The sequence below is a fragment of the Molothrus ater genome, chromosome 25 (assembly GCF_012460135.2).
Source record: "Molothrus ater isolate BHLD 08-10-18 breed brown headed cowbird chromosome 25, BPBGC_Mater_1.1, whole genome shotgun sequence".
In the NCBI taxonomy this organism is placed as follows: domain Eukaryota; kingdom Metazoa; phylum Chordata; class Aves; order Passeriformes; family Icteridae; genus Molothrus; species Molothrus ater.
In genome coordinates, this window is record NC_050502.2 from 5,658,490 (window position 1) to 5,684,572 (window position 26,083).

General features: G+C 44.0%; 2 protein-coding genes across 6 annotated transcripts in view; one reads left to right on the forward strand and one right to left on the reverse strand.

The window, feature by feature from the left end:
• LHFPL5 (LHFPL tetraspan subfamily member 5) lies at positions 1–5,828 on the forward strand. Of its 2 annotated transcripts, XM_036398207.2 has the most exons (5): positions 1–419; positions 501–608; positions 3,249–3,485; positions 4,425–4,457; positions 4,711–5,828. In XM_036398207.2, the coding sequence occupies exons 1-4, from the start codon at positions 197–199 to the stop codon at positions 4,439–4,441; spliced, it is 585 nt and encodes a 194-aa protein (XP_036254100.1). In that variant the 5' UTR covers positions 1–196; the 3' UTR covers positions 4,442–4,457; positions 4,711–5,828. The 2 variants fall into 2 exon arrangements, with proteins under 2 accessions (XP_036254100.1, XP_036254099.1); XM_036398206.2 differs by having other exon boundaries at positions 1–608.
• SRPK1 (SRSF protein kinase 1) overlaps positions 5,313–26,083 on the reverse strand; it is a 23,346-nt gene continuing 2,575 nt past the window's right edge. For 2 of the 4 annotated variants that reach the window (XM_036398204.2, XM_036398202.1), the window contains 14 exons: positions 19,394–19,512; positions 18,375–18,483; positions 17,875–17,962; positions 17,618–17,705; positions 16,157–16,263; positions 15,340–15,505; positions 14,324–14,349; positions 13,616–13,829; positions 12,932–13,375; positions 11,413–11,513; positions 10,420–10,527; positions 9,011–9,080; positions 8,473–8,565; positions 5,313–7,779 (listed from right to left, as the gene is read on the reverse strand). In XM_036398204.2, the coding sequence (XP_036254097.1) occupies positions 7,595–7,779; positions 8,473–8,565; positions 9,011–9,080; positions 10,420–10,527; positions 11,413–11,513; positions 12,932–13,375; positions 13,616–13,829; positions 14,324–14,349; positions 15,340–15,505; positions 16,157–16,263; positions 17,618–17,705; positions 17,875–17,962; positions 18,375–18,483; positions 19,394–19,512 (1,918 nt within the window). In that variant the 3' untranslated portion in view covers positions 5,313–7,594. Of the gene's footprint in view, positions 7,780–8,472; positions 8,566–9,010; positions 9,081–10,419; positions 10,528–11,412; positions 11,514–12,931; positions 13,376–13,615; positions 13,830–14,323; positions 14,350–15,339; positions 15,506–16,156; positions 16,264–17,617; positions 17,706–17,874; positions 17,963–18,374; positions 18,484–19,393; positions 19,513–23,160; positions 23,373–26,083 lie in introns of those variants that run through there. The other 2 variants (XM_036398205.2, XM_036398203.1) reach the window with 2 other exon arrangements.

Sequence of the window (26,083 nt, forward strand, 5' to 3'; positions counted from 1 at the left end):
CCCGAGTCCCCCCCGGCTCACCGGGGGTGGGAGGAGGTCTCGCCACCGCCCCCCGGGGCGGTCCCGCCGCTGCCGGGCGGGGCCGGAGCGGGAGCCCCGGGGTCGGAGCGGGACCGGGAGCGGGGCCGGAGCGGGAGCCCCGGGGTCGGAGCGGGACCGGGAGCCCCGGGGCCGGTGCCGGTGCCGCTCCCCAGCCATGACCAAGCTGCTGCCGGCGCAGGAGGCGGCCCGGATCTACCACACCAATTATGTGCGGAACGCGCGGGCCATGGGAGTGCTCTGGGCCCTCTTCACGCTCTGCTTCTCCATCCTGATGGTGGTGACCTTCATCCAGCCCTACTGGATCGGCGACAGCATCGACACGCCGCAGGCCGGCTACTTCGGCCTCTTCTCCTACTGCATCGGCAACGCGCTCACCGGTGAGCTCATCTGCAAGGGCAGCCCCCTGGACTTCGGCACCATCCCCTCCAGTGCCTTCAAAACTGCCATGTTCTTCGTAGGCATCTCCACCTTCCTCATCATCGGCACCATCCTCTGCTTCAGCCTCTTCTTCTTCTGCAACGCGGCCACCGTGTACAAAGTCTGTGCCTGGATGCAGCTGGCAGCGGGTGAGCGGGGCTGGGGGGATGCGCGGGGGGGCTCCCGGGGCCGCCCCTTTTCCCTTTCCGCCCCCGACTCTGCTGGGGATGGGGGTTTGGTTTGTTAAGAGACCCCAGTGTCACCTCCATGCCATGTGTTCCCCTTTCCTGGTTACCAGTGGGGAGTTTTTAGTAAAAAACTCCTTCCAGAGCAGCCGAGGCGCAGCAGACGCGCCGCATGTCTGGTGATGCTTCCCCAGGTGCTGCTGCCAAACCTTGTGGCTGCCAAACCTTGTGGCCCCAAACCTTGTGGCCCCAAACCCTGAGGCCCCAAACCCTGAGGCCCCAAACCTTGTGGCTGCCAAAACTTGCCCGGGGCAGCTTCTCCCATCGCCACCGCTCCTGCTCAGCCGCAGGGAGGCTTCAGAGGATCAGTTTGAGAGCACCAAACCCGCCCCCCCCCCCCCCCCCCAGGGCACAGAGCTCTCTCCTGTGTTTGGGATCCTGCAGGAACGGAGCAGGCACACAGCGGTGACGTTTTCTGGCTCATTGTAGAAATTCCCTGAGCTCGGGGAATAATGCACGAGCAAGATGGAACACGAGGAGGGGGCTGGCTGACTGGTTTGGCACCATCACTGGCATTTTCTCCTTTTGCCGCTCATCCCCGCGGCTCTCAAGCCTTCCCCATCTCCCCCCAGGGCACCTGAGACACCTGTAACCCAACTCCTGGCTCAGCTGGAACCCGAGCCAGGGCTCTGGTGCTCCTGAATGATTGATGTGAGCCGGGGCCACCCGTGGGAGGGGGCAGCGGGGTTCCTTCAGTTCCCAGCTAAATAATCGAGCTCAAGCAAAGATTTAGATAAGAAGCTTGGGGCAGCTCAGCCTCCTGGGGAGCAGCAGCAGAGAGAGGCTTTGCTGTGGCAGTTGGAGTTTTTCCATTTTTTGTTCTTGTTCTGAATGGGGGGAGAGAAAATTGTCCCAGGCAGTTCTGCCAGATGGACAGGTGCTGCTGCATTTTAGGAATTATTTTACAAAGTGGGGGGACTTGATCCTCCAAAGAGAGGATCAATTTCCTGGCCTTTGCTCTGAACCAGGGCACAATTTCACAGAAATTATTTCTTTCCCACTTCCCCCATTTCTCTGTTAGTTACAGGGAAGATTTATTCTGTGTGCAGTTATCCAACTGCTTTTCCATGAAGAGAAATCCTCTCTGCAGGTAAGGAAGCTGCCTGCTCACCTTGCTGCTGGCTTGTCCCCAAGCCAAGGGAAAAGAAAACATTGGCAAAGGACAAGGCCAGTGCCCCAGAAGGGGGTTCTGGTTTCTGAGCACAGGTGTGGGACAAAGAGCATTTGAGAAGGCTGCAGATGCCCATGAGGGGCAGGGACAAAACATCTGCTTGTCCACCATGGGCTGGTTTCTTGTGTGACAGGAGTCAGGGACTGCCCCACATCTGCAGCAGTTACTTCCAACATGAGAGTGGAGCATGTGAAGGGCTTTTTTTAATCATGCCCCAAAACCTTGCACATGAACTCACCCCAAGCCTGGTCATTGTTCTTGTCCAGTAAATAAGATTTCTCTGAGTGGGGGAAAAAGGCACTTCTGAGATTCTGGGGCATGAGCTGCCCTTCGTCAACCTGCTGGCACAGCTGCTGTGGCAAAGGTGAGGTGAGGTGCTAAGGAACCCGTGCCCAGGCTGGAGCAGCTCCCAAGGTTTTGTGTGAGCTCTGAGCAGGAGCTGCTGCTGGAACCACCACAGCTGAACAAGCAGAATTATCTGCCCACAAAGCTGCTGCTGACAGCAGCTCCACCTCGGCAAACCCTGAGCTGGAATAGGCTGCAGGGTGCTAGGCCAGGGTTTGCACTCACTCAGACTAAACCCATTCCAGTTCTGTTTGGAGGTATTTCCTTGGAGTGCCACGGGCAGGGCCCTGTGCAGAGGGAGCAGAGACGTTGCCTGGGCAACGCTGGGACAGGAGATGCTGATGCTGCTCGTCCTTGGCTCGGGGGAAGGCAGCACAGCAGATCCTGCTCCTCCCTGCCTGTGCAGCTCAGCACAGCCCACGGGGATGAGCAACCCCAGCGCCTCCAAGGGACAGGGCTGTAGCACCTGATGTGTGTTTGCAGCATGATGTTTGCTCCTCCAGCTGCTCTCTCCACTTCAGTGTTGGTGCCTGGAAAATAGAATGCATTTTTCCAGTTGGGGTGAGTATAAAAGCAAACCTTTAGCTGAAAGCTTTCAGGTGAACAACACGGTGAAAAGTACGTGTGATATAGCAATTCTACGATTTTTATAAGGTTAGGAGATCAGTGCACTTATCATCCACTGTCCAGTCAAAAGGTTAGTTGGTTAGGTAATAATTCCTGGGGCCCTGACCCTCTGGAAGCAGTCCAGGGGTTTCTTTTGCTCCACTTTTGTTATGTCTGGTCCAGATTCTGGTTGGAAAAGAGAACGTTCTTGAAGTTAGTTCTCTTCTTGGAATAAGACTAAACAACATTTAGGAATGTGTTTATAAGGTTAGCTTACTATTCCTAAAGGTAGGGAAGAAAGAAAAAATACTAGAACCTACAGCAATCTACAAAGGGACAAACTTATGTAAAACATAAAAGGCTAAAAATCTCAGGCATCATCATCATCAGCTCAGGAGCTGAGTGTGCCCCTGTCCCTGCAGCTACAGGGCTGATGATTGGCTGCCTGATCTACCCCGATGGCTGGGACTCCACCGAGGTGAGGAGAATGTGCGGGGACAAAACCGACAAATACACGCTGGGCGCCTGCACCGTGCGCTGGGCCTACATCCTGTGCATCATCGGCATCCTGGACGCCCTCATCCTCTCCTTCCTGGCCTTCGTGCTGGGCAACCGGCAGGACAACCTCCTCCCCTCGGATTTCAAAGTGGAGGATAAAGGTGGGTGTGGTGGGATTGCCCCTGCAGGCTCCTGAACAGCGATTCAAGGGTGGTGCCTTGAGAGGCTGCCTGGAACAGAGGCAGACAGAGTTAAGGGAATAAAGTAGGAATTTTAATAAATATTTATTAAAATAATATTTTAATTATATTATTAATTATAGTATTGATTATAATTATTATTGAATATAAATATTATTGAATATAATTATTATTGATTATCATTATTTAATATAATTATTATTTAATATAACTCTTTAATTCTATTATATTATCCGTATTATTTATTAAAATAATATTTTAATAAAAGGACATTTAATAAATATTAAAAGGCCTTCAAAGGATGTACCTTGGGCAGTACAAGAGCCTGGCCGTGGCTCCTCCCAAGATGGACCCTGAGTCACGAGTTTTCAAACTTTTATAAGTTTTGGTCCATTTCCATGCTGGGGTTCATTGTCCAATTCCAGCTCCAGGTTCTGCAGTTCCATCCTTCTCCATTCCCTGTTGTTTGCACTTTTTGGGCTGAAGCTGCAGGAGTGTCCTTGGTTTGGGGCTGGAAAAGGATTGTTCTGTGTGACTGAGCTGTGAGGAGAACCTGCCAATGCTTTATGTGAAGTTCAGAGTTAAATACCAATACAGTACAGAATCTGGAAAAGATGAAAGCTCAGCCTTAAGGCATCAAGGTCATTGCTGCTGCTTGAGTGGATGATGGGTGGCTTCATCCCTGCCACAGTCACACACTGCTCTGTAGGGAGGGAGAGCCAGCAGCAGAAAACTGATGGAGAACAAGGCAGGAGCCCAAATTCACCCAGATTACATTTCCCAGGCCTCTGGGACTTTCTTCGCATTTTAAACATCTTCCTTTTTGAAAACAAACCTGCAAAACAGACTCATCCTTTCAGTTTTACACACTAACTCTACACTCCTCTTTTTGTTTTACAGAAGAGGGAAACGACTGACAGAGCTGATCACCATGTAAGTGGTAACCCACACAGATTTTTAACATTCCCAGCATCCACAATGTCACTGCTGTATTCTGATTACCAAAGCATTGACAGCTGATTTTGGTGCTGGAGTCACATTGGTTTTATTTGTGGTTAAAGAAGAAATTGTCTTTGCTTGCCTCCAAAACAAACACTTGCCAAGTACCAAAAAAAAAAAAAAAAAGGCATAAAATTTGAAATCAAACTACATTTCCCAACAGCTGCCTTACTCTTTCTGTTCCCAGGGACATCCAGAGCTCTTCTTCCATCAGCCCTTTTCTTTCAAGTGACTCTTCTAGGAAGCTTAAACTTACCAAATTCTGTGGATTTTCTACAGCTGTTTTCTTCACCCATGGGGCTGCTCTTGGCTCACAGCTCTTGTGGAGCTTATTTGGTGGAAAGAGCCCAAAATGGACATAAGAGTTCAAGAGGGACAAGAGGGCAAGGATGGCAATTTGCTGCTTTTTTGGAGGTTTGTACACCTTCTTTCAAGGAAATTACTTATTAATTAAAAAAAAAAAAAGAAAAAACACCAAAATATCAGTGTTTTGGGGTTTTGTGCTTTTCTCCTGAGGGCAGAGGAAACCCTCTGTATTTGATAAAGGAAAAATTCCAGCAGAGTTGTCCTATTTTTTACTCTTCTCCCCTTTTGAAAATGGATCACAACACCAGCAACAAAATCTCATTCTGGAAATCAAAGCTGAATGTTCACTAGTGAAAATTCCATCCCCTGACTCAGAACAGAATTACAAGGGGAATGTATGAAGACTAGGGCTCAGTAATTAAATAATCTGTTTATTGCAGGGCTTTCACAAAGGAAAAAAAAAAAAAAGACAAAGCACCCAAGTAGAAAGAATAAAAATGTATTTTCCTTCAGGTTTTAGACTGACACAGCAAGTACAAATCCTTTAGTGTGAGCACATCACAGCAGTTTGGAAATGAACAGACCCCAAGTGAACGAGCAGAGAGGACAAGACTGAATCATGAAACCATTGACAGCTGCTTCTGCAGGGCTGCCACTCACAGGCTGCCTCCAGCCTTGGCTGCCACGGTAAAAATCCCTCCTGCAGCCAGGGCTGGCAGGGGAAGGGAAGGAAGGAGGGGCAGGGGCTTTCAACAGGCAAAGAGTGCAGACCCCTTGTGGGAAACGTTCCTTCATCAGCCAGGCTCCAGCAGGCAGGACTGGGTGAGCTTTCAGGACCACAGGAATTGTTTGCCCTGCCAATGTTATCCTCACAGTCAGCTGGAACCCAGTACTGTCTGCAGTGCTCCTGTAACAGATACAGAAGTGACCCACAACTGGAAAATGCCAGATAAAAGGAAAAAAAATTAAAATAAAATGTTAACTCAGCAGTTTAAAACACTTTTTGGTATGCTACCTGCCTTTTTTTTATTATATGCATAGAGAACCTGATTGCCACTAAAGGAACATGCAGCATGATTTGCATAAATAAGCCAAATCAGGCTCCAAACTGGAGAAACTCTGTTCAAGTGGATTAAATGACCTGGTTTGTGAGTGAATGACCCTTTTGAACCACAATTCCCAAATACACACACACAGAAGTGACACAGAACAGTGGTCTTGGCAGCTTTGGCAATGGAAATGGTCTTGGATAGCATCTGCATGGGCTCCAGCAAGTTCCACCCTCTGCAGGCCACCACAAATCCAAAGGCCTGTTTGGTCCAGAGTGAGGAAGTGACTCTGAAGTCTCAATGCTGCCAAATCTTTCTTAGAGAAGAGTGGGATTCGCTGAATCTGTAACAGGATAGGCAAGTCTAGAAGAAGCCATCACAGAACTATCAAATGCCACAGTCATTTAACTTTTAATTAAAATTAATCCATTTAACCCATTATATCCAAACCCCCTCTGAGAAGTTTACATAGAAACCCCATAGAACATTTCTTACTTGGGGTAACTCTAGAAACAGCTTCTAATTCAGTATCTATGTGGAAAAGTCACTTCCACTTCTGCTAGCTCTCTTCTTGTGCTAATGGCCCAGAAAATAAAAGGCAGTCCCATCCTGGGAAGTTATTTCTGAAGGCCTGCACCTGAAGCAAATTAAAAGAAATCTTTACACTGGAATTTCAAATGTTGATTTTCAAAGAGCAGGGCTGCAGCATGGCTGTGACACAGGCACTGCAACCCTTCCCTTGGGGGGAAAAAAAAGAAGTGAATGGTCAAAAATGAGAAGTCAGAGCAGACTGCATCAGTGAAAGCCAATCTCTCATGAATACCACCTCAAGCAAGGCAAAAAAAGTGCCAGTAAGGGATAAAAACCCCCAAAAGTGTATGGCTCACTATAATTCAGAGTTAAGAGGTGCCTGCACTGAGGCTCTCTGCAGGCTGAGGGTGCACCTCTCTGTCTGCTGAGGGTTGTGCGTTGAGTCAGGTCCAGCTTCTGCTGATTTTGCTGTCACCTTTTAGTCACAGGTGTTGGAGTAGAAAACATCACCAAACCCAGAAACTATTCTGACTATCAAGGGCACGGGGGAGGAGAAAAAGTAAATGGACAGGGCACTTTGGAGGAAGAAATAAAGCATACTAAAACCTAGGTTTAAAAAGCTCTTCCAAAAGCAGCTAGAACTAAATAAACGTTTCTGAGGGGAAAGCAAAGAATACAGAATACAGCAGACACCTAGAGAGTGATGGAGGATTTCAAGGTCTTTGCTCTACCTTGATGCCAACTGTTACTTCTCACCCCATCAGTAGCTACTGGATCAACAGTGGGAAAATTGACTCCTGAGTCAGTGAGATCTTCATGGGAAGGAAGGAGAGTTGGAATTTAGCTAAGGGAGATATCCGAGCAGGGGTGAGCTCACACCTGTCACACATGGTGCTTACAGTGAGGAGACTGAGGAAAAATCTCTTATTCTAGTCAATTAGTCTTTGGTGAAGCCCAATCAAGGCAAAAACACAGATGATGCCCACTGGCTGAGGAGAGTCCCCATTAAGTCACACAAACAAACTCAGCAGAACAGGTTAGATTTATCTAAAATCTTGGAAGCCTTGAAGGAAGAACTCCACACTGAAAGTGAACAAGGAGAAAAATGGATCTGGGAAAGGGCAGCTGGGTGTGTAGGCTATGCTGTAAACCAGAGTTTAACGTTGTGGCATTGCTTGGAAGCTTCTAGGAGTTAAGCCAGGGGTGCCTGAGACATTCTGCTGCTGTAGCTCTTTTCTCTGGGATCAGCTCCAGCATAGGGAGTAGGAAGTCTGTGAATCCAGCTGCCTCATCTTGGGCCCACTCGTATTTTTCCACCAACACTTCAAAAAGGCCCCAGGGCTTCAGTTTGGTGATGTGCTTCAGATCACCTGAAAACCAAGACAAATGGTTTGAGTGTAAGATACAGGAACAGAGCAGCTCAGTAAAATTGGCTAAACAGCTAAACATGACAGGCTGAGCTCAGGGACTGTTCAAGGGAATACAAACTGCTAGGGCATGCTGAAGGGAGAAGTCAATTATATTAAATCCCCTTTTCTATCTGCTTTCGAAGCCTGTTATAGAAATGTACTTCCTCAAAGGGCTCTTTCTCCACCTCCTGCTATTTCAGATCCCCTATCAGCAAATATTAACTTCATTAAATCACCAGTTATGCTGCTTGACATGACAGATAAACTGTGCCACTGACTCTGGGGTACATGCAATGCATGGAGCCTGTTTGAGAAAGCAGCACACTACTAATAAAGAAGGGCTTGTTTTTATAAACAGAGTTATTAAACTAGGTCAAAACCTAATTTTTTGACTCAGTACATTTCTGGGGTACTCAGGACTTTATGCTAATGTTCTGTGCTCTGAGCAACATGGCTCATGAGGCCAGGCACTACTTAAGGTGCCTTACATTTAGCTGCAGTTTTACTGATAAAACATTGCATAAAACAAAGGAAAGACTCAAAGATGCCATCTTTGCTGGCATCTATTTCTAACAGGCATTTCCAGCAAGCCACTCCTGTGTATTTGGGCAAGGGATGAGGGGATAAAGTGATATTTGCTTTGTTTCCTTTTACCTTTTTTGGTGAAAAACTCCTTGGAATACTTTCCTGCCAAAATGAGCTTGCGAGGTATTTTCCCCAGAAGTTCTATGATCAATGCAATGTGATCTGCATGTGAAAAAAACCAAAAAGACAATGAGATTCATCCACACAAAACCTCTCTATGCTAGTTTCATGCTCTGGGATATAAGGATAAAGACACTATCCCTTAAAAATTACTTTGGAGACCCACCTGAAACCAGGTTACACTAAGCAACAACAAAAACAAGGAGCAAGGGGAAAATAAATAGAGGCAATTTGAGGCACAATCAGTTTGAGACACAAGGTAGAGACTCCAGCAGCAAGAGCAATGCAAAACACCAGAACAAGAGCATGGAGTTCATTGCACAGTGCTTTACTGCAGAGGCTTGAGCACAGCTGCTGCTGATTTGGGTAAATAATCTTTTTGCAAGGAGCTTTTGCATTGCTGATTTGTAAGACAAGGCTCGTTTTGAAGAGGCAACCATTGGATTTCAAGTCCCACTTTAGAAAGGAAAAACTGAGACAAACAAACCTTCATCTCGTGAGTAATCTTCCCCAGAGTGAGGCTCGAACAGATAGTCCCCTGTTGCCAACTCAAAGGCCTGAACAAACAGAAATGAGCACATTAAATCACCTCAAAACACTGTAAGATGTGCTGCAGGTTGACTCTGCAAATCTCTGTGGGCCAGAAGCAAAGCAGTGGGAAAGAATAACCTGCAAAACTCCAGTAAACAGCTATAATCTTAAATATCCCATTACAGCCTGAACTGTGCCTTGACTTTGCACTGCTTTCAAAACTGCATGAAGCAGCATAGGCACACCTGGGATGAATTTTGGGTGCAGGGCCACCAGTTAACCACAAAGTTAAGGTATTTCACATGCTTAGCCTTTCCTCCTCCTCTTCAGAGTTTTGCAAAAATAACACCATGTCCAAACTATAGTTTCTGGGGCTGGTTATTTTGTTTTGTTTTGCTTGGGGTTTCTTGGGATTGTTCCCTCTCCCCAGTTTTCCCATGTTTTTCAAACAGTTAATCTCTGAACATCTGTCTGCAGAGATGAAAACATGTTTTAAATGAGAAAAACATCTGCACTCATTTCAACTCACCACTCCTAAATTCTGTAACACATTCACCCCTTATTCACTTGTACTCAGAACTGACCTTCAGTACAACTGAACTTGTACCACCCCTGACCTTCTGTATTCTCAATTTTCTTTAAGAAAAGAAAAAATTACACAGTGTGCCTGTTTCCATTGTTTGCTGGTGCCAATGTGTAATTCTGTGTAATTCTGGCCACATGCTCTGCACAGAAAACAAGACCCTTCTGCATTTTCTTTTACCTCACTCGTCAAAATCCCAGCTTGTTTTCCAAACAGCAAAAATGTCTATTTTTCCAAGTTTAAATTATGAAACCCAAACTTTGTTTTGTAGAAGAGACAGAGTGGAGACACTGAAGAGGCACATGCAGTAACTGGTTTGACTGATTTTTTTCATTGTCATATTCTACTTTTGGCAGCTGTTAAAGGAACAGCTTCTTCCTCATCTCAGCATTACTCAGACTAAACATCAATTTCAAACCTGCAGAGGATGATTAGAATTAGAAATGCTACTGAAGGCACTGTGAATCAGTGCTAGATGCAGCAGAAAGGCTTTTTTTTAATATAAAAAGGCATTGTGTTCAGAATTGCCTGGCTGTCCTGTTTTTCCAGAAAGCATGATAGTAAAGTACAGTCATATTTGAAATCTGCTGATGCTGGACAACAAAACCTTCAAAAGGGAAGCCACATGTGGTGAAAAAAAAGATAAATTTACAAACCAACTCTGATGTGGAAATCTATTATTCAACAAGTCTGGAAGGTGACTGAACACTTGTAAGGGATCTTTGCCAGTCCCTCAGCAGCTCAGAGGGCAGAGCAGGAAGGTCCCAGCTGGCAGGACTCACCATGCAGGCTGTGCTCCAGATGTCTGCAGGGGTGTTGTACCCTGACCCTATCAGCACCTCCAGGGACCTGTACTGCCTTGTCTGGATGTCTTCAGTGAAATGCTTGTGCTAAGGAGAAGAAATGTTTTATTAACAGCTCAAGACTGCTTTGAAGAGGAGAATCAACAACCTGGAAGGCTGGAGTGGATCAAAGCTCATTACTATTACATTTGTATTTATACATCCTATTTCCTTATATTCTGTAAGTGCTGTTTAAATGCTGTACATGAGATATTCCTCCAAGTGAAACAGCCCAGCAATTCAGAGGAAAGCAAGCCACAAAAGCAGAATAAAGGAAGACTCTGCAGCATCTCCTGCCCAGTCCTGGCAGACAGGCCATGGTCCTGCTACCTTAGAGCAACACCAAGGTGAGAAATCACCTTGCCAGGCACTGCCACCCTGACTGCAATTCTGAGCTGAGACTCATCTCTCCCAACAGATCTGAAGTGATTTGCCATTTTAGAAGCCAAGTAAAAAGAGATATGTCTTCTGTTTGAAATATCAAACATTTGAAAGCAGCACAGCACAACCATCAAAGAATAAAACTTGGGAGTTTCATTGTGTGAGTCTCTTTCATGTGCAATGGTCTGACAAGCTACAGAACCAGCACATCAGAGCAATTGTTTGTAACTTTGTAGGCTCTCCTGGAGACTCAGAAACTCCTTCAGCAGTTTCCCAGAGCAGATTTCTACACTCTGTGTGTGACACAGCTCAGCCCTGTAAGAAGTAACCAAATGCCAGTGAGGCACCCAAAGCATGGCCTGAAATCTTGTGTTTAGAGAGCCATTTCTTTATTTGTGTCCCTGCTTTCCCTCCTTTTTTCCCTGTCATAGTTTCATACTGTCACTGCTTTCACAGCCAGCTCTAAGGATATGTTTTACAAATCATTTTCCATCTTGGCAAACTGACTGAATCTGCAGCTTTAAAAAGTCAATGTGAAAAGACCAAACTTACCACCCAGCAGGCATTTCCTAGGTCAGCTATCTTCACTTTGAGCTTATCTGCATTCTTGGGCTCAAGAGGATTAAGAAGGAAATTCCCAGCAGCTGATTTTCCTAGAGGCAATGTGTACAACAGCTGATTAAAGCTTCACAGGCAGTGTCACCATCTGTCACCCAAATCCCATCAACCTCTCCCCAGCAAGGAAGTTTTTCTGATGGATCAGAACTGTTCCCTCCCTGATGCCTGGGTATAAAAATGAGCATCACTCTGCACTATCAACAACATCATTAAGACCCAACTGGTGTCATTAAGCAGAAGGATAAATGAGCATATGCAACACTGACTATTTCCCAGCATTTTTGCACAGCCTGTCTATATTAAAAAAAAAATAAACAAACCCTGTTGAAATAAGGGCATTGCCAGAAACAAAACAAACCCCACAACCCCCCTTAAGCCTTCCTAAATTTTGGAAGGAAGGGTCCCCAAATTACAGCATCTTTCTGGCATACCCGTCACTTACTGCTGCAATACAATTACAAGAGCTAAAAGAAAAACTGGGAAAATTGAGTGACACAATGGAGAACAAAAGTATTGAGTCACTAAATGGCATCCAGCTGTACCTCTGAACCAAAAATTTGGGAGAGTTTGAAGCTGTAAATTTGGGAGAGGGCTGTGAGAAGATGTCAGTAACCTAGCAGAGGCATCCAGCAAAGTGCAGTTCAAGTTTCAAAATCCAAATTTCTCTTGTTATTTTTCATCCATATAACTCCCCTAGTGGTACTGTGGGCAAGAAAATGCTAGAATACTTTTTCTTAGTAAGTACAAATGGTAGTTTTACCCTCCTTCTCCAAGCAGATATTTATCACCTGGCAAGGATACAAAGATGCAAAAATGGACAATTTTACCAATTCATATTAAACACACACACACCTGGAATGTGTTTCAATTGCTGTACACTATTTCATGCCTTATTTTCTCCCAAACTTACAAGACACAATTTTTCCACTCTGAAGAAAATCATATTTAAATAAAAGCATTAAAGAAATTTGGTTTCTTTCCCTACACTGGGAAAAACAAAGTTTTGTGGGAAAACATTTACCCATCTTGAATTACAGAGATAAGTTACCTTTGCTCCATATTAAGAACCAAAATGTCAGAACACACTGATCATACCTATCCCCCAATTTAACAGCAAATGACAATCTGTAGGCTTAATGGAAATCATATAAGCAGCACCTGATTCAAAGGAGGAAATGTTCCTCCACTGAAAACCAAAGGCACAGGTGTTTTTACAAAGTAGGAATATTTAAGCACTCCAAAGTCAAAACTGAGGTACAACTACAACCAGCACCTACAAACAGCAAACAACTTGGAGTATGATTGTCAGGTTAATTACTCCTGGAAGGGAAACTCTCAAACAGGTGGTTCTGATCACTTCAGCCTAGAAAATGCACATTTCTGTTCATATGATGAAGCGTTGTAAGAAATCTCCCACATCAAGGAGCCCTTCCTTACAAGATTCCTCTTATACCTTTGTTGTCTGTCGGGCTGTTAGTCTCATTCTCATCCTCTGAAGGGATCTCTGTCCTGATGCTTTCCTGGAAATTGTTGATGCCCTGCTCGTTCAACGCCTGCTCTTGGCTGGGGATGGGCTGGCACACCATGGAATCCTCCGGAACCAAGGGCACAAACAAGTCCAACACTGCTTCTTGGGGCCTGGCCTCTGAGTCATTGTTGTGCTGGGTGTAATTAGAGCCGTGCGAGTTCTCAGTGCCCCGTGTGTCAGGGGCATTGTCACAGGCATTGCCACAGTCATTGGCGTTGTGCAGGTCGTCCTCGAGGCGCACGGAGCCCTCGTTCCCAGAGTCTGTCAGCTCTGTCATGGGGATCACCCCGTTGCAGTTGATTTCTGGAGCGACTTTTTCCACCACGTTGCCTTCCATGAGATTAGATCCCTCCTGTCCAAGGGCTTCTGCTGCAAGAGGGGAAAATGAGAATGTAGCAGGATATGTCTTAATAAATAGCTGGAAGATGTTCAAGGGCAGGCTGAGAGGGAGGGAGTATGTAAATGGAACTGAACACAGCCATTCACTCGGCCTGGAACAGGAGATTTCCCAGGTGAAAAGACAACAGCCACCTCTGCTAAAGGTACACCCTCCTCACACCCATGAGACAACACAGTCCATGCCATGCTGGCAATGCTTTAGGTCCATACCTGGCTTTTTGTTGATACTTTCCTCTGATGGGCTGACTTTTATGAGCATTTCCACAGGAGTCTGAGCTTCTTCCTCCTCTTCAGGCTGTGTCTGCTCAGGGTTTGCTTCCTTCTCCATCTCCTCTATCTCTTGCATTCGCTTCTCCAACAACTCAGCCTGTCTTTTCTGCTTCTTTTTCAACTTCTTTTTCTTATTCTTTGACATTTTGTCAGCCTACGCAGAAGCAAGCGGAGAAATTGGACTTAACATTTTATACTTCAATAAATTTAAAATGCACCAAGGTTTAATTTATCTTAGAGCTGAGGAAACAGTCTATGATGAACATGCTGGGGACAGCTCCTCTCCCAGATAAAAAGCAGCTGTTCTGGGTTTTGAACCACTTGTCTGTGGCTCTTACCAGTGCATTTTTGCCCTGACCTGAAAAACCAACATTATTCTCCAAGTGAGGGAGATCTCAGACTCCACAGAACAGTCATTTTCTCAACAGACCTTGAGATCACCACAAGAACTCCTTGTTCTGGTGATAAATGAACTAATACCATTTACAAGTCCAAGACAGCATGGAACCTGATGCCTATGCCAAACACAAATGACACTTTTTTCTTCTGATATCAGAGTGCTCTCTCTTAATGCTGACTGGATTATGAAACAGTGCAGGAGACACTACCAGTGGATGCATACTTACAGGTAAAAGCTTTTTCACTTACTGGTTTAGGCTGTGGTGCAGTGCTCACTGAAAGAGAAAGGAAGATCAGTCAATCAGTATGGCTATACTCAAAAACTGCAACTGCATTCTGATGTTAAGGTAAATTTTTCCTATGTGGTCTGATAACAACATTTTAATGATATCAGCGAATGTGATCTTGAAGGCTCATTTCTCTACAAAAACACAACAGTAAAAAAATGATAAAAACATCAAATGAGCAAATGCATAATTCAAGTTTCAGACAGGAGACTTGCTTGACTGATATCAAACACTTCCTGCCACGTAGCTTCATTTACTGCATGTATTATGCATCCTACCCAAATGAAAATGTAAATCAAAGCATTAAAATACCAAACTTAAGGGAGCTTCCCTAAGCTAAGGTATGCTGTGATCAGTTCAGCTCAATGTTGGTGTTGTAAGATCATGACTGACAGAGCCTTCCCATACACACTGCAGTGGTTTTTGAAAAGTACACACAACTACAGATTGATATTCTGAGGAGGAACACAAGAGAATTTGCCCTCAGATCTTTAAGGATGTTTGCATGTCAAGGCAGCTGGTTTTGTTACCGTTTTCCAGGTAACTCATCTTGTTGAAACTCTCATCAAATGCATTTCCAGCATCATGCAATGACAGGTAATAAACTTTTGAAGGAAATATGAGAATTTTGCCACATTTTTACACCAGTTCCATATTGAATGCATCAACATTGTGCTAAATAAGACTGACTTTACCAGTGCCAGATTACAGAATTCACAGAATTCTCTAATAGCTGTTGTTAAAAGCAGGCTCCAGTGAGCATTTATCCTCCCTCTTGTTTTCTGACACAAACTGCCTTCCCCATCATCTGAGTTACAATTTATGACTAATTTCCCAATTTACACTCAGGTTTTCAAAGGTTACTTGCATTATTGTTCCACTGTACTCAGGAAGTTTTCCTTAGTGATGATTTGGGGGTATGTGGGAGAAACAGCATCAATTTTCAGGGAAAAAAAAAAAAAAGAAAATAAAAATCACCAGCAGAGCCAGATGGTGGGGGAGCCCCAGATCTCTGCCACTCTGTTGCCTCTGCAGCCAGCCTGCGAATGTACTGGTCATTCACACACAGCAGGATGTTCTCAGGCTTTATATCTGTGTGGATGATTCTACACTTTGTATGCAAGTAATCCAGACCCTGAAGAACCTGCAGGCAAGGGAGAAGGAAGTCAGCCATTACACAATCTAATTGAGAGCAAAGTGAAAATGCCAAAGTGCCTAGGATGGCCAATGAAAGGGTTGGTGTGTCTGAGAATGCTCCAGGTTAGAGCTGGTGTGATCAGTGGTTCCAACCCAGTTCCACAATAGCAGATTTGCATACAGATTTTAGCTCCCATTTAAAGATACTCTATTTACCCTCAGAGCTTAACTTACCACAGGTGAAAAATCTAATTTTAATACTCCACAATAAAATCACACTTTCCTCCTCCCCTGCACCTCCCATGTAGAGAGGTGTTTCTCTTAGGCTCCCACCCAGTAGGGAGAACCAGTTTCTCCTGCTCTTCCCATCATCAGGCACTGTGCTTACTGTGACATCCTTAAAAAAAATACTTCACTTATGAGGAATGACTGAGGTAAGAAGAGGTTAAAAGCAAAAACCATCACAGTTGAAGTGTCAGAAAACAACTATCTGCAGCAGAAGGGGCTTACAGTAGAGAAAAGAACTAACCCAAGAATATTTTGTTGCATGAAGGAGATACCATGGATTTTTAAGTTTTGTTTCCTTGGATTTGAGAAAGAGCAGTGAAAGATTTTTAACTGGGTCAAGAGGAAGAGTGCAGTCAGAACTGGAACTTACCTGTTTGATGATTTTTTTGACACAAGGGAGAGGAAGACCCTGATAATTTGACTTGATGATCCACTTCAGGAGGTGATGCCCTAGAACCTCAAACACCATACAGATATCTGGAACTGAATCAAGGAAAAACCCGGACATCCAGACACAGGGAGCCCCAAATTCCCAGGAATGAGAACCAAAAGAAATCCAAACCAGTTGGGCACTTTACGTTAAAGAACCCTCATCCTTCTGACACAGCTTGCCTTCCTCAACAGCATCATTCTATCCTACACAACAGTGTCATTACCTAAAATAAAATAAAATAAAATACAGAGGGATGGAGCTGCACAAAGGTCTCACTGCAGCAGTAGCAACCTCCTGCTTTGAGTGGGAGCCAGTTGCACAAATGCACATTATTATTTACTGTATGTTTTGGAACAGCCTACGCTTCTGCCCCAGGCAAAACTCAATGCCAGATCTCTCTGTACGAGCATTACCTGAAAAGATAATAAAATTTCCATTTCATAAGTAATCTTCAGACCAATAAAGTCACTTTCTTTGCCCTCCTTTGCCTCTTTACCAGCCAAACAAACTTTTGACAAGCCTGGATTTCAAATATATTTATATGATCTGCTTTTGAGCTCTAAGATCTCAACAGCCACAGTCACTCCAGTGACATATTCAGTACAATGAAGCCAAACTTCTATGAGTTTATTAGGGTGCTTTTCATCTACACTGGCAGAAAGCATACACTTTCACAAGAGTGGAAAAAATATAAGCTCAAATCAAAATTTACTCAGAAAAAAAATTTAGAGAAAATGCATTATGGGTCTACTTTCTATAATCTGCAGCTCAATTCTCTCAAGCAGCCCAGCAATTCTCACTGAAATAAAATTTAACTTATCTCAAAGTGAAAACAATGCACAAAAGTCCAACTTTCAAACTTGGAGGATCCATTATTAGCACTTGTTACAAATCACTGCCTCTGAGAAGGCTGTTCCCACTGTCAAAGCAATACACTGCAACCATCCTAACAATGCTGATAAATTACAAAGTAAGATGTTTCCATAACTAGATAACCAAGCTTATTTTCAAGTTATAGATGGCTCATGTGCTATTTTCAGCTACTGATTTTAACATGCTGTACTGAAATAACAGGTTCTTAACAGGCTGCTTGCAGAATTGAGGGGTTGAGGTAGATGGGCTCTCCTGCCTCAGGGGTACCTCTGACACAGCCACTCAGTCCTGATTCACAAACTGGTGGCAGAACATGAAAAGCACAACCAGGCAGTGCTGACACAAATGACACCAGACTGAATCATCACTCTGGATGTGAGCTCAGCAGGCAGTTTGGAGGCAGATCCTCCTACAGCTTTCCCTGGGCAGGAAAAGGGATGCCTGGGCATTGCTTGCCAAAGCAGGGCAGCTGCCCAAGAAACTCCCATCTTTTCAATTCTTGGCTTTTATTCCACAAAAGGATACGGGAACCGTTCACTCCTGAAATCTTGAAGTCATCTAATAACTGAACAACTCTCTCTTTGCTGGGATCATTTGGATCACTGTTGCGGACCTGCAGAGAAAGAGGTTATTGTGATGTCAGATCCACTGCACTCTTTGGTTCCTACACAAATTCTTGATGATCTGGAAGTATCAAGCATGTGACAAATGAAAACTCCCCAAAATGGGAAAAAAAAAAAAAAAAAGAGTAAAATAAAACTGAGCCCATCTCAGGCACTCACCGATTTCAGCAATTTGATTTCATCCAGTGCTGTTTCTGTGTAGTGCTCTGCACTCTTCACCACCTTCATTGCCACAAATCTCCTCCCTCTGTGCACACATGGCAAGTAAATTGGGAGCTGTTAATGCTCATACAAAGAACTTATTCTCCAGAATTATCCCAACTCTTTTGCATGCTAGAGAGTTTATTTCATGCATCATGGAAAAATAAGGTTTAAACACTCAAAGGACTGCCTTTGAGTCTTTTTTTAACAAAAGATTTGTGTTAGTCATTTCTCAAAATATGGAAAAATAGGTCAGAGACTGAACACAACTCTTCCCACAGATATGGTTTGTCCTGTTAAGTCCCTCCCACACACTTGCATGCACAATATCAGAAGAAACTCCTGTTCTGGGATGTGGACAGCTAATGCTTTGTGCTTTTATCTAAAAGCAAAAGGATGTTTCCTGCTCAGGTTTGTGCATGCCTGGCAGGAACAGGAGCTGGAACAGGAGCACTCACTGGATGTCCCAGGCCAGCCACACGGTGGAGAAGTGACCCCATCCAAGCTTCCGAATCACGTGGTAGCGTCCATTGAAGAGATCTCCTATTTTCACGAGGTGGTAACCCCCTGGAAAAACACAGGAACCAGAGAGCAGGTGTGGGGAACAAGCATCACAATCACTGCAGCACCACTAAATATTTCCTCAGTGAAAACACCTGCAAGTCCGCTAGGCTGACCAGCTGTGGAAAACACAGGTTGTGATGGTAACAGAATCTTCCAGCTAAATATCAGCATTGCTTTTGTATGCTCTGAGCCCAGAACATGAAAGAGGTAACCAAGATCTGGAAATGGACTTGGAACTGCAACCAAGATCCAAACAGCTCTCCTTGCAATTTTCCTGACTGGAAGGCACTCTGCCACTGAAAACAGGAAAGTCTCCTCTGCACCCTTCATATCTCTCAAGCTACTGACTGTCCATGGGGATTCCATCACAGAAGCAAAAACATGAAAAGCCAAAGATGGAACTGGCAGAAAACAGAACAAAGAGAACTTGTTGCGATTTGGTGTTTTCATTTGCTCTATATTTCATTTCTGCTCAGAGAAACAGGGGAAGGCTATCTGCAGAAACAAATTTTTCTGAAGAATGGATATCAGGACAATGACCTGATCTTCAAAAGAAAACCCAAAGAATATGAAAAAGATTTTTGTCCCTTTTACATTGAAATAAAAAAAGAATTAGATGCCTACTTGCTTTTATCAATATTGAAAGCCCTCTGGCACAGAGGAAAAGTTAACAGCTTTAAAATTATGCATTAAAAACAGTTCTGCAACTCAAATCCTGACTGATAACAGAGGGAAACTTGGAGACCACCTTCTCCATTTCATGTTGGCTTGAAAAATGTTATTATCATCATTCAGTTTCAAAGTACTCTTAATGTAAGAGGGAGTTTATGTTCATTCTCTACAGCAAATGGGAAATGGAGGGGATTCCTTGATTGCATTGAAAATCATGCATCTTAAATAGGCAAATGCTCACCTTTACAGTAATCATTTGGATCCTCTTGCTCGTCATCATCTGATCCCAGGATTTCCTCCTCTTGCTCTGGAAGATCACTCTCGGACTGAGCAGCAAGGCTGCGGTGCTGGGTGTCGGGTCTGGAAGAGATCACAGGGCGTTTGACACAGATCACACTGCATGTCTGACACAGATCACACTGCATGTCTGACACACACAGAGATCACAGGGCGTTTGACACAGAGCACACTGCATGTCTGACACAGAGCACACTGCATGTCTGACACAGATCACAGGGCATGTCTGACACACACAGAGATCACAGGGCATGTCACACACACACAGAGATCACAGTGCATCTCTGACACAGATCACACTGCACGTCACACACACACAGAGATCACAGTGCATGTCACACACACACAGAGATCACAGGGCATGTCACACACACACAGAGATCACAGGGCATGTCACACACACACAGATCACACTGCATTTGACACACACACAGAGATCCCACTGCATGTCACACACACACACACAGATCACACTGCATCTCTGACACAGATCACACTGCACATCTCTCGCACACAGAACACCAGCAGTGCTTTTATTGCTAACCTAAAAGTAGCCAGAAATAATTTTTTGCATACTAGTGAGAAATGCACCTTAATGCCCTAGATCTGCTTGCATAGAGGAACCAAGCAAAGTCCAAACAAGACAGATTTAAAAGCTTAGTGATCCCACCAAAATATTAGCCTCTGAACCCCTTCTCTGCCTTTCTCTAAAGCAGATTTATATTTTGTTATCCTAGGTAAAACTTGAAAATTTAAATATTGATTGATTTTATTTTAAAGACTAACATCAATTAGTTTTTACTCTCTTTTGGGAAAAAAAAAAGTTAACCAGGGTTTTAGAACTTGTGGCCGTTTGTTCCTTTGACATTCAAGGTCAAATGAATATTTAACACTCCTTCTCCTTCTAACACTTTAGAACACTAGAGCCCCTAATCTTGACATTTATTTCTCCTGTTCTCAAGGGGCTGGCTGCATTTTTAGCTCATCTCTTCACTCGAGACCCAAAGTTTATTACAGTTGTCTGAACTAGGGAGAGTGGGAGGACACAGAGCAGATGTTCAGTAAACCCTCCCGAGAGCTTGTGATTGCAGAGGGATTGGAATCAGGCACTGAGGTGGTGGAGGCTTTCCACTCCCACAATAATAAATAGAAGTGTTCATTTTATGTGTTTAACTTTCCATCAAACGTGCTACTCTGAGTTCTTGCTTGTGAAGGCCATGTCAGCAAAGGCCACCTCCATGCCCTCACACACAGCCTGTGCTCCCCAAATAAAACATCTCCCATACCTCAGCTCTGTCATGGCATCACACTGACCACAGCCAAACAGCTCATGAAAGGCTAATACCAAAATCAGGTAATTTATTTACTTTACAAAGCGTTACAGGGAACAACGAAATGCCTACAAATATTCAAGATACCCCTGTACAAAGCAAACATTTGTAACGAAAACAATGCCTACAGACCACTTGCTTTGGCAGGATTTAAGGGCAAAGTACTGCAAGATATCAACATTAAGTTCCCTTTCCCCAGAAGCACGAGATATTAAAAAAAGCTGGAGTTGTCCAAAGAAGTGGGCAGCAAACTTCACTAGAGCAATGACACACAGGCTCAGATAACATTCCTCACAGAGAGTTCCCAGCAGTGAATTAACGGAAGTTTCTTGTATTGAAACTATTGTTGCAGGGAAGCAGCAGATAACACTGGTGCCTTCCAGCACCCTCCTTCAAATTCAGCTCATTTTGCTGCAAGGAGGAAGAACTGCCCACCCCATGGCTGTGTCAGCAACATAGGCAGGCCCTCAGATGCAATTTTCACAGTTTAGTCCTGAGCTGGACTCCTGCACATCATATCAGGGCTGTACTAACTCATCTTAATCCATGGGGGAAATGTAATATTTTCATTTGGAACAGTTATAGAGTAGAATGAATGTTCAGCACTGACCTACTACACATGCACTCTGCTGAGACTTCACCCATTAAACACCCTGCTAGCACACTCAAACTACAGCCACCTTAAACACCATAAAAAGGGAGAAATCTTGTGTTCCAACCTGATGATAACTGAATTTGCAGCCACTTAAAATCCCCAACTCAAGTTCATTTAAACAAGGAAGAGCTACAAAGGTCATGACCAGGCACAAGCCACCACCAGACATTTACTTTCAGGCTGCTGTCAGTAAGTCCTGCAGGTTTTTTTAAATTCAGGAGCAGCTTAGTGGTCTCAAACCATAAACCAAAGACTGCCAAGCTAATGAGACTCCTATTAAGAACCCTGCAGCTTGATCCAGCCCTGAGATATTTAGTATTTAGACTTTTTAGTCACTGAATTATAAGTCAGGGGTAGGAAGAAGGAAACCTGCAGTTGGGGGTGCAGAAAGTCTAAGAGGTCAAAAAGCTTCTTTAAAATTGCTGCATTTTTTGGGGGGACAATTGAGATACAAATAAAGTCACACATTATCCCCAAATTAAGAGCAGGCAGCAAAGGCAAGAAATGGCCACAGACAGAATGGTTGAAGGGGAGATTAGATGCTCATAGACAACAAATCCTATAGACAGGGTAAAGAGAACAGGAGCTGGACAGAGATTTTAAGCCAGGAACCTCACATATAGCCTGAGTAGTAAAGAGTAATTCTCCCCAGTGCTGTTTCAGGATTTTCACTTCTTTAACTGCACAGGATGTAAGGGATTAAAAAGGACTCTAAAGAGAATTGCCCTGAAGTGGCAGTGATGCAGACAGACACATCACACCATTCTGCAGTCCCAGTGCTTCTCAGTAACAGCAATTCCATGCATGGAGGAAGAAGTTACTGGAAGCACTAAAGCCCATTCTCCTGGAAGCTTTCTGTGCCCCTCCTAAGGGGCTGACTAATCCTGCTGCTGGCAGTCTCACACACGACACACCCTGGAGTCTGCAGCTGAGTCTTTCATGGGGATCCAAAAGCATTTCACTTCTACATTAGAGTCTATGATACCAGCTAATGTAAAAAAGCTGAATTCAGGTCACACACACATCTCTACAGTGCTATTTCCTTTATGAAATCACCTCCAAAATACACCTCATTCTTTTGCCTTCCTGGGAAAATTTGTTTGATGTTATTACACACCACCCTGTTCTTCCCCTGAAATGACCACGTCAGCCCAAGATAGAGATTAGGAGAGAATCAATCAGTGCAGAACATGTATTAATACCTAAGAAAAATTATATACAAAAGCACAAGCCTCATCTGTCTGCTTTGCTCACAAAGACAGTACTCTAAAAGGCACAAAAGGCTGCTAAAGACAGCAGAAAAATCCATGCCCGGGATTTAGAGATGACAGCTGAAACAGCTGTTGTCAAAATCGCAAAATGCAGATAAAGTATATAAAAATCCTATACTAAATGATTGTTTACACATTAAAACCCAAGTGTTCTAGGGTACTTTTTTCTTTTCTAGCCACCTCTGATCTACAGAAGAACACCGTGAACACCTTTTCCTTTTGCTCTCTCATTGTGCTAATTAATCATCAGAATGAACAGGATCTGCAGGGTCTCTCCACAACGACATAGCAACATTTTACTTAAGAAAGACATTGTGGAAACAGAAAAGCTAAGGTAAAATGCTAAGTCTTCTATGGAATTCGTGTGAATCCACATCTAGAGAGACCCTCCCAAAAGTCCTTATTCCTTGAAGAGCTGCAAATTCTCAAGACAAAATTAAAGAGGGGAACCTACCTGCAAGAAGCACGGCCTCCCATGGATAAAGATATTCCTGAAGACAGCCCAATAGTTTTCGAAAAAGCCATCAAAAGTCAGAGACCACAGTGCTGGGGAAGCAGGGGGACATCAGCAGCAGGCAGAGGGGCTGGCTCTCCTCAAATGCAGCAAAGCTTTGTGCAAGAGTGAAGGAGAAGAGGGATTTGCCTCCAGCACCCAGCTGCAGCTGCCCAGCACTGCATTGCAGGTGAAGGACCGTGCAGCAAGGCTGGGGCTTGCTCTCAGCTGATCCTCCTGCAAATTCACTCATGGCAGGGGGGTGAGCACAAAGATTCGTCCCCTCCTCTTGATGTCTACGTGTCTCTTCTTCCCTCTAATGAAATTAGAAATTGAGGCAGATACTTTGTTTCATCTTCCTGAACCAGCCGGTTTTATTTGCCTATTCAATAGCCCAGTGGATTCAAAGCTGGGATGAAGACAAGGATCATGGTAATTGTCGACAGAGCAACCCTTTTGATAGAGGAATTCCAACACAATCACTCAGCAGGCAAAGAGTGTTCAAAGGAAAAAATAAATTTTCTGATGTAATTCCACACCTCCCCTTCCAGAGTTACAAGAAAAACTTATCCTTTATGCTTAAAATGACAAAACAAGCAGAAGGAGTCCAATCTTCTTTAAAAAGTTGGACTGAGTATTTTTCACAGCAGCAGCGGGTACTTAACATCATCTTCCAACAATGCACAATTCCCAGCCATTTCCTGTGCCTGTTTATCCTGCTGGTTTATGTAAGTGATAGGGGAAACAAGTCACCAACAATGTGACAGAGCAAGTAACAATTCAGAGATTTCTCTCCCAGGGAGGACTTCATTAGTGAAAGACACAATGATGCTGCCCCTGCACTTTTAAAGCAAGAGGTTTAAGAAATTGTCTTTATCCACTTGTATGTCTAAAATACTTTCCTCTTGAAACCTCACAGAAGTTTGAGTGCTTTTAATACTTTAGCATTGCCAAACCTGTGCATATTAGAAAAGGAACTAAAAACATCCAAAATTTTCCACTGCAGACAAGATTTTGCTCCGTGTTCACTGAAGATATCACCCAACCCCTGCAATGCACAGCAGGGATGGTGAAGAGTTATTTGCAGGAGCTAAGATTTGAGTCACTCACTTGCTCCTTACAGAAGGTGTTAAAGCAATTTGGAAAAACACTGTGGAATTCTCTTGCCAGTTTTCAGGAGAATCATTTATCTGGTCCACACACAAAAAGTAAGGCAAAAAATGATTAAGACATCTCAGCCACACAATATGGGTGCTTACAGACTTGCAGAGAAGGAAGGACACCCTCTATAAATTACCAGACACACAAAGTCTCCACACTCAACTTCACCATCAAACTCTGAATGTGTTCTCTCTGCTCCAATAACATACATTAAAAAAAAAAATTTGAAAGGAGGTGTTTGGTTTTCCTATTCAAGAGCATTAAGAGTGACTGCAAAACTCGGTTTTGGACAGAAAAGATTCTTCCTTGTCCCCGAAACAGCAGAAATATTGTCCATGCTACCTCATTGCTTGCCTGGAATAGATACAAAAGCAGACTCCTTCCACCCTCAAGCAAGGAAGTCAAGGTACATTTAGGTCGAATCACTTCTGTCACACCCATCATCCTTAAATACATACTAACAAAAAAAGATACTCTCCTTACTCTGTCTGCCTCTCCCTTGAAATTTGCAAAGATGACGCCCATCTGCAGGAAACCCAAGGGAAATGCTTTCCTAATTTTAAGTAGCCTACAACACAGTCTTTATAAGCAGTGTCACCCCTTATTGGTGAGCTCAAATTGCACCCATGAAACGCCCCCGAGCAAAACTCAGCTCAGTGAGGGCAGCAGGAATGAATGACAAACCCAGCTCCCACTGCAGGCACCAGATAAAGGCACTGCAAACACAGCCCAGGATCCACCTCAACCATGCAGCCAGAGGTTTGCTGGGCTCCACACCCAATGCAGCAGGGTCTCACTTAAGGATTCCGTGTTTTCATTTGATAAGAAGCTCCATATGGCATGGGGAAAAGCCAGGATTTAAAACCCCCCTCCCATTTCCACATCTGTGCATGCAGACAATGTCTCTTTAAGGAAGAATGCTTGCAGGCTGCAGCTCATTACTATTTCTTAGTGTGCCTGTAATTTCATGTTAAGGCACATCCAGTGAGAATGAGAGCTCACACGCAGATCTGCTGGCAAACCTCATGCTCAATGAATATGGAAACTTCACACAACTTCCAGCATGATTCAGGTCTGAAATGATCAAAGTGTTTTCCTGCTTGGATGCAGCCTTTCTGCTCAAGAAATTCCAACTGTGTTGGGGAGAACTATAAATCATTGATGGTGGGGGACTTATGAGTGCATAATCCATGTTATTTTGTGATTATTGCAAGTCATTCCCTGTTGCATCTCTATTTTCCTGAGTAAATAACTGGTGTTTTCTGCCAGCAGGGCAGATTCACAATACTTGCTGCTACAGAGCACCCATCCCAGTGCTACAGGAACACCACTGTCAAGAACTTAAAACAAGACTGGAGATGGTCAAACATTTAGCTTTTAAATACCGGTACTCAGAGGCACCAAGACCTACTTTTGATTAGCAGATCTGTGGGAGCTCAGTTTGAAGATGAGTACTGGCTTTCACATAAGAAAGGTATTAAAACACAAATAACAGGCAGTCAAGTTTCTTCCTTCCCATCCCCACTCCCCCACACAAGCACTTAACAAGCTGTTTGTAGAGATGTCTGCTAGCCCAGCTATCACAAACCAAGGGATTTCTATGGAAACCAGCAAATTTCAGTTGTGTCCTGTCATGGTTTGATAATCACTTCTGTATCTGAATGAAAAAATACGAGGGCAATGGGAATTACAGGTTCTCACCTTCAGAATTCCAAGAAACTCT